The sequence below is a fragment of the Ceratotherium simum genome, chromosome 12 (assembly GCF_057802395.1).
Source record: "Ceratotherium simum simum isolate JZ-2026a chromosome 12, ASM5780239v1, whole genome shotgun sequence".
NCBI lineage: Eukaryota > Metazoa > Chordata > Mammalia > Perissodactyla > Rhinocerotidae > Ceratotherium > Ceratotherium simum.
Window position 1 is genome coordinate 11,108,824 of NC_141911.1, and position 8,871 is coordinate 11,117,694.

The window sequence follows — 8,871 nt, forward strand, 5'->3', positions numbered from 1 at the left end:
GCACCGACGCACCTCTTCTCCGGCCATGCTGAGGCGCGTCCCACATACAGCAACTAGAAGGATGTGCAGCTATGACATACAACTATCTACTGGGGCTTTGGGGAGTAAAAGGGGAAAAAAAAAAAGGGAGGAGTATTGGCAATATATGTTAGCTCAGGGCCGGTCTTCCTCAGCAAAAAGAGGAGGATCGGCACAGATGTTAGCTCAGAGCTGATCTTCCTCACACAAAAAAAAAAAAATTTACGAACACCAACTTTTCAAAGTTAGAGAATACATATCAAACAATAAATTGCAGTAGGTGATTCTGAGGTTCTTCCCCAACCAAGAAATAATCTTGGTAAACAATTCAGAAAAACTTCCAAAATACATAACTTAGATACATGCATTGCTTTAGCTTACTCTAACAGTAAAAAATTTAAAACAGGTGAATGAGCACTTCAAATGCTGTAATTTTAGCTGAAATAGCAAATTCACACAATTAGCTAATAAACCAGCATAACTAGCTTCTCAGGAAGTCGAGTCTGTTACAAATTTTAACATTAACTAAAGAGATATATAAAATGCCTCTACAGGTAGCAAAGTGACTAAAAATAATGAGAATTTGTTTAATAATAAGTCAAAATAACAAAAGACAGACTTCAAAGCAGTTCCTGGGAAACCTATACATTTTTAGATTTTTTAATTGTTCACACTAGAGTCTGAAATTCTTCTTTAAAACTTTAGAGTGCTAATACCTATAGCATAATAGACTTTTTAAAATTCAAGAGACCTTAAAGATCAACCAATTTAATTCCTTATTTGATAAATATGAGGAAATTGAGACCAGAGATTTTTTTGTAACTTGCAGAATGAGAAACCCGCTTTCTTAACCCCAGCATTGCCTTCATACTATATCTCTAATAGTGGTAAACAGTGGGTTATCTCTAATATTGGTAAACAGTGGGTTATCTTTAGGCAACAGTCAAGGGTCACTGAACTTTTTAAATGAGGCTATATTTTCATGATTTTTAAAGAAAATTTTTTAACTCTTTCAGAGCCAAATAAGAAATCCAGAATTTCTGACCAGAAGAAAATAGGTAAACAGAACATGATGAGGAGTAAACTAAAGTTGTAGCTATAAACTTGTCTGCGGAGACCATGCTGTAAAGCAAACCAGCCCAAGGCGAAAAGGTAACATTTAAGACAGTTTGTTTCTTTCTGCACCCCACAGAATCTTTCCAATAATCCAGAATTTATCCGTTACATAAGCCTAACTAATTGACCTTATGGATAAAGTTTGCAAAATCAAAGCAAATGATGTTAAAAGACAGAAATTAACTGCTTGTGATTTCCGACACATGCCTACTAGATTTCCAGAATGGTAAACTTCTGTAATACAGATTTTGATGTTTTGTTTCTGGATCATTCTGGAAATAACTATCCTTTATCACAGTTGCAACTTTATTCAAAATACGCCATTTTTTCATCACCTTCCCTTGAAAATTCACCATAAATGTCAAGTTTTTACTGTTTGTACTCACTCAAAAATGAGAAATTACCTTCAGAGATGCTCTCTTCACAGTCACTCGCCTTTAGGAAATAGCTCTTCTACCCTCAAAGCTAAGCGTGTATTTCTATGAGTATTCGGGGTGGGGAGGATAACTAGATGAGACAACTTTATATTGTTCAATTTGTCCCTGTTTTCCTTGAGGGTACCAAAGGGTCTTGCCCACTGCAAGATTATAAAATTATTATCCTGTATTTTCTTCTAGTGTTTTTATAGTTTTAATATTTTATGTTTACATCTTTAATTCTTTCAGAATTTTTGTTTATATAAGGTAGAGATCAATTTTTCCCCCAAGTGGGTAGTCAACTGCCTCAATATCATCTGTTTATTTTTTTTTTTTTATTTTATTTTTATTTTTTCCCTCCAAAGCCCCAGTAGATAGTTGTATGTCATAGCTGCACATCCTTCTAGTTGCTGCATGTGGGACTCGGCCTCAGGATGGACGGAGAAGTGGTGCCTCAGTGCGCGCCCGGGATCCGAACCCGGGCCACCAGCATCGGAGCGCGCGCACTCAACCACCAAGCCACGGGGCCGGCCCCAATATCATCTGTTTAATAATCCTTTTTCCATTACTGATCAGAAATGCCTGACTAACTACTAGATTCCCATAAACCTGTCAATTTGTTTCACTCTTTATTCTGCTTCACCACCTATTTGCTTCATTCCTCAGCCAGAGGCACATTGTTCTAATTATTGACACTTTACAGCACAGCCACTTCCTGACAGGGTAAGTCTCAACAGTTTTCTTTTTCAAGGTCTTTTTGACTACTCAAACACATTGAGTCTTCTCAGATCAATTTTTCTCGGTTCTCCTCAAAAAATCCCATTAAGTTTCTTTTGAAGCAGAATTCCATTAAATTCATGGATAAAATGAAAAAAGCGATATTTTACAATATTGAGATTTCCACCCAGTAATAAGCAGATATATAAAGCCCTCTACACACACACACACACACACACACACACACACAATCTGTTAGTGTGACTGTGCCTGGTACCCCGCCCCACATAAATGAATTTCCTTATTTGTAACATAACATTTCCACTCTTAAATCACAAAATCTTAGCGCTAGAGGGACATAACAGATCACTTAGTCCAACACCTCTTGCAATCCCAGTTACGTTTACCTCAAGCCAATTTAAGAGAATCATTTCAAAATTAAAATTAACATCCCTTTTACATGCAACACAATCACAAAAGTACTATTTGGATCACATAAAAGGCAAAGAAGTGAGCTACATTTACTAAAGACTGCTTTGAATTTAGGAATTTTTAGAATGAGATCCATATTGGGCTCAAAGAAAAAAACAGAGTACCGTAAATGCATTTACTTGAGACAGCTTCGAGTACTTTCAGACACTCATATTTCCAAGGTAAAATCATTTTGTTATGTTGTTGTCCAGGAACCAAACTTCATAGTACCAAATCATTCCATTCCCAACTGTTTCATCATATTTATTAAGAACACAAATCCAATAACAATCTCCAAATGGAATAAGCCTGAAAGCCAATTCTAAAAGTGGTTCTCAAGCCTGGCTGCCCATGAGATCACCTGTGGAGCTTCTAAAAATAAGATTGCTTGGGTCCCACCCTGGGATTCTTCCTCAGCAGGTCCAGCAATGTTCAGGCATTTCTTTTTTTTTTTTTTTTTTTAGCTGTAGTAGGTCCTGTTCTCAGCCAGGGTTAAGACCCACTATTCTAAAATATTCAACAAGAACAAAACCCCATAATATACTAAGTATCCCTACATATGAAGAAGGAGGGAGGGATGCAGAGGAAGGACTTTAAAAAAAGCATCTTCACTAGCCCAGCAACATTTGCTGCTGATTATACAGCGAGCTGTGTCCCTATGTTACACCGAAGTCTTGAAACAGAAAAAAACGCTAAAACAAAGCCTTTAGACTGATGGTGCCATTATGATACATGAAACACCATTTTCTTTTTTCTCCATTGGACACAACCCTCCGCCCTACTCCATCTTCCAAGAGAAAGAACAGCTGATGTTCTTTAAAAATGGCCAATACTATGAAGATTTTAAGTAAATTCCTCTTTTACTCTGTGAAACAGAAGAGTGCAAACACACCCATAAAAATAAATAAAAGGACGAATAATGATTTGGCTGTGAGATCATGACATTAGATGAAGTTTTAGTCAAAGAACTGTTGCTTCTTGACTGCAGAGAACTGCCAACACACTAAGCACTCTCTAGAAGTAACACAAAAGCAAAGCAAGGCCGATACACTGAAGGAAAACTTACATACAACAATGTAATATGCAAACTAAATCAAAATGTTCCTCAGGTCTAACCCTCCAAGAAAATGATCTCACTTTCTAATAACAACATGTTGTACTAAACTGAAGCCCGGAGTGCCTCACATTCCTGGTCTGAGTGCCTCACATACCTGCCATTCCTGGGAAAAGCACCTGAAAGACGGAGCAGGTAAAGCTACAAGGTAAGTTACCTGTTAAGTAATTAGTGAGGGTAAAGCAGGCATTAAATAGACTTTAATAACACATCGGTGCTCCTCAAAGGAGGCGTACGAAACCACATCATCCTACAGACAACTACTCTTCCATACTCCAATTCTGGCCCCACCACAAACATTTTCTTACATTCTTTAGTCATTTGAGGGAAAAGATGTCAAATATTTTGCCTCTTGACAGGAAAGGCAGCACGCATAGAAGTTTACTATCTTACTACCAAAGGAACTAAATTTTCTTAAATAAGCACTGTGCTTTGTCCAAGGAAGTCAAATAATTTTACATTTAAAAAGAAAAAATGGCATGCGAAAAGACAGGTATTCATGGTTTAACGGAATCAGTTTTGACAATATACAACTTCACCAATATCTTTTCTTAGAAATGTGGCCCATATCAATGATATAATTCCTAGACCTTAACCTTTATGTCACGTGACCACGAGAAATAGCAAAATTTAAGTAGCAAATATGATTAAAGGAACAACTGTAACCCCAAAAGATCGGCACAGTAAAAACTGAGATGATGTATGTTCATACACACTGACAAGTAATTGTTTGCCAAGAGATTAAAACAGGAATAAAAACCTTGCTCCAAAGCTTTTACATATGAATGACTTCCGTGCAAGCCACATGCCTAGCAGGTATCGAAGAGCAGATCCTGTTCCTGAAATATTTCAAGCAAAACCAGCTTACCAAAAAAAAATTGAAATAAAAAAATAAAATCCTTCCTCAGTAAATATTTCTTTTGAAGTATAGCTACGTTGTAATAAATAACTTAGCTGAATTAGCGTCTTTTAATACTTAACTTTATGAACCATTTAGACATATATTCTAATCTTGAAAAAAAGACTAATTTAGAAATAGTAAAATCACAGGCATCTTTTTAAAATGTATATATACCACTGCAGACCTTGTAAGTTCAATGAAAATCTGGAAAAATAATACACTACTATTTTAACCAACTATAAAAGCTAAATTTACACTTAAAATGTACTTTTTAGTTTGTCCCAAAATCTGGACTTCTACTTCGCCCAAATACAATTAAGGTTTAGGTCAACAGAGGAAAAATTATTCTGCCTACAAAAATTTGTGAAACTGAACTCCAATTTCATCATGTCCCAAAGGCTTACCATCAGTAAATATCTAGGATAGATTATGTTAGAAACAATTCTCCCAGCAATTTTAACCTGACACTAAGATTATGATTGCCCACACTGAGGAGTCTAAGACATGGAGAGAGAGATGACTTTGACTTGTTCAGGAGAAACCTAGTTATTAGAGACATGCTGTTAAATTTTACCAGTATTTCAAACTCTGTCTTCCCTATACTTTTTTTTTCCCCCTTCATTCCTTTGCGTCTTACCATCCTGCAAGAAACCAAAAAGGGTATCCCCAATATCAAACATTCTACCTTTGATTCAGTACAAATTTGGGTGCTGAGGGCTGTTTTTAGACTTAGATTTCAATTTCAAAACATATTTCAAAATTCTACTTGACCACAAGCTATGCTCATAATGGCTAAAAGTTAATCAATCATCATTCTTTTCTATTTTATTCCCCCCTTCTTATAAACTTATCATCAGGAAACAAATTATCTGCAGATAAATACAGCTAGAAAAAAGGTTGCCTGGCTCAATCTAGGAATACCAGTAAACAACCTTGGAAAGACCAGAACAGCAAGAACCACTCCCATGTCCCTCATCCTGAATTTGCATGTAAATTCTGCAGGACAAAGTTCTTGCATTCACTTACATGACTTAATTCAATCCCATACTTTCTGAAACGTTTTTATTTAAAATTCTGAAAGGAGATGTGGACAAACAATTCAAAGGCAATCAACTTTATTTCAGTTACCCTGAGTTCACCTCCGTTAACTGAAACACAGAGCACCTAGAATCTCCTACCAGGCAAAGAAGTCAGAGCAGTCTGGGCAAAATGTCTTCTCACAGAAGCAGTGTACCTCAAGAGCTCTGTGTAATTTATCTTCAGGAAGATTTTTTTCCCTTGCAAATGCTCTTGCCTACAACTCACTGTTTTCAAAATACACTCAAGCTGATTTAAGCTGGAGGGCACAGATTTACCAAGGTTTTAATGGGCTCATGTCTTTAGTTTAGCCAGTTAAGGCTGGTGGCAAAAAGAACGTCTGCAAGTGGTTTTTGAGGAATTCACCCGGCACAAGGGAAACTTACAAAAGGGGAAAGGGCCGCAGGGCCAAGCTCCGGACTCGTGTAAACATAAACCACCTACACACTGGCCTGAACACCAAAAACAATGTTCCACCAGAACAGGTGCCCAGGTGGCTAATTGATTTTCTGAAGGTGAGAGCTTACAGCCATCACTACTACACAATTTTACCTGGCACTAAGAAACGGGCACGTCTAATCTGGCCAAAAAGTCATTTTTCCTTCCAGGAAAACAGCGTTTGGAGTCATTTGCAGGGGACGGGATTGCAGGAAGGGGGGGAGGGGGCGTGGAATAAAGGAGCGCTAACAGGAGAGGCAGCGAGAATTTTTGCACAGGGCACCACACAGGCCACTGCGGAGAGAAGACGGGGGAAGAGGGGAAGCTGTCTCACCGGGGGACAAAACCGAGTGCAAACCGGCTAGAGGGAGGAAGGTTCCCCCCAGGAGGCGAGCCGGGGTGCAGAGAAAAAGCGCTAGCGGCTGGTTACCTTGGGATACAGGGGCAAGGGACAACGGGATACAGAGGGCTACAGGGATGGAGAGGAAGGAAAGGATGAGGCAGGGTCTCCGCTAGGTGCGACCCAGGGAAGAAGACAGACCAACAGCGGGACTTGGGCCTCCCTGGGCCAAAAGGCGTGGCCACAGATCCAGATCAAACGATGGTCTTGAGACGCCCGGGAAAGTGCGCGGCAAACCCCTCCTTCGAGACCCCAAGCCCGGCCGGGCCGAGGGGCCCACCTGCGAGGCACCTCGAGGGCGGAGCGCGCTCGGGAGGGCTCCAGCCTCAACCGCGGGGCCCTCCGCAGGGCCGGCTGGCCAGGCCCCCGCCCCCACCCCCGCAGTGCTCTTACCTCCACACCTGCCCCATCTGCAGCAGGTGGATGACCGTCTGCCAGATCCACACGGAGAGGCGGCACAGGCGCTGCGCGCCCGGGCCGCCGCGGACGTAGACGGCCCCCATCATGGGGGGACCCCGGCTGCTGAGCCCCTCCACGGCGCCCAGCCCGCCGCCCGTGTAGTCCTGCACGAACCAGCGGAAGCTCAGGCTCTGCACCAGCAGCGACGGCACCAGCACGAAGAAGAGGGTCAGCCCGAAGTAGCCGTAGTCCCCCTTGCGGTAGTAGTCGAGGGCCAGCCACAGGTCGGTGCCCACGTCCCCGAAGAAGACCAGCAGCGCCAGCACGATCCACAGGCAGTCGAGCCACGGCCGCTCCGGCTGCGGCGGCGCGGCCGAGGGCGTCGGTTGGAGGTCGGCACCGGCGGCCGCGGGCGGCTGCAGCGGCTGGTCCCCCCCGTCGGCGGCGGCGGCGGCGCTGCGGCGCGGCTTCTTGCCCAGGAGGGAGCGCAGGCAGGCGGAGCGGCAGCCCCAGTAGCACGAGGAGGTGTTGCAGCAGTGGCAGATGTGCAGCGAGCTGCTCTCGCCGGGCTCGTCGCCGCCGCCGCCGCCGCAGCCGCCTCCCCCGGGCTCCCCGTCCTCCTCGCCGCCACTGCCCACCGCCTCGTCCAGGTTGTGCAGCTGGGCAAAGCCCACCCCCACGCCACCGCCATCGGATTTCGCCGCCATCTTGACTCTCTTCCCAGCTCCGGAGGTTGGGGGGGGAGGGACGGTTGGGGGAAGAAGGCAGGGAACGGGGAGGGGGGGAAACGAATGGAGAGGAAGGGGGGCGGGGAGGAAGCGGGGGAGCAAACGAACGAGGGGGGAGTGGGCCAGGGAACCCCCTCCGCTTCCGGGTAGTTGGCGTCACTTCCGGGCGAGCCCCCCAATCGCACGGCGCCCGCAGCTCCCCAGCCCTACCCTCCCGGCCAAGATGGCCGCCCTCCTGTGCCTCAGCTGCTGGGCGGGGGACCGGGGGGTTCTCCCCGCCAGGGCTCCCCTTCCCCTCTTCCGTTGACCCCGAAACCCATCAGGTTGACCCCTCGGCGTTTCTGAATCCCGCTGGGCCGAGTGAGGCGGTCCAAAGTGATCCCTGGAGGGGGCAGTGCCAGACGTTTTGGGGTCCCCTTCCTCAGCGTCGCAGCTCCCAGCTTTCCTCCTGGAGAAACGCCCCCTAACACCCTCCTGGCTGCTGGCGGAGGGGCGGGACCTCTGAGGGAAGGGGCGGAGCTAGTGCAAAGCAGGTGATTACGTGTCACTTCCGGGAGATAGGATGACCTCATTGTGTAGTTAGACACCCCCCCCATCAGAATGGCTATGTCTCACCTCTTTGCCTATTTCTTTTTTTTTCTTTTAAATTTCTCCTTTATACTTTTCTTATTTTGAGGGTCTTTAGAACTAAGTGAATTTAGATTCCAACACCCAACTTACTGATTCTCACTGCTGTTTAGACACCTCCCTTCTATTTTACCTCTGTTGACCCCCTGATTTTCTTGTCACTAACAACTTTACCATCTTGTGTAATAAAGTTTCCACCATTCCCTTAAGAAAACTCTAGGCAAAATCCACTTAAAAATTAGCCTGATTGCATCTTGAGTGTTAGGGTGAAGATTGAATTGGCGTAGAGTGACCTTGAGTGTATTTTCTTCACCATTGAAATGTATTTCTACCAACTTTTTTAAGTATGCGATTTTAAAATTCCATGACCTTAATTTGGAAAATTCAGAACAAGCCAGGGTTTAAGCTGTATCAATTAACTTGTTTAGGCTATTTGAATGTGTGAAGAT

The 8,871-nt window shown here is 43.7% G+C and overlaps 1 protein-coding gene across 1 annotated transcript in view; it reads right to left on the reverse strand.

The window, feature by feature from the left end:
* The window catches only part of XKR6 (XK related 6), a 316,982-nt gene extending 308,669 nt beyond the window's left edge, over window positions 1–8,313 (reverse strand). The window contains exon 1 of the mRNA XM_004433517.2: window positions 7,062–8,313. Coding sequence (XP_004433574.1) covers window positions 7,062–7,774 — 713 coding nt within the window. The 5' untranslated portion in view covers window positions 7,775–8,313. The remainder of the gene's footprint in view (window positions 1–7,061) is intronic.
* Between the last annotated feature and the right edge of the window lie 558 nt (window positions 8,314–8,871).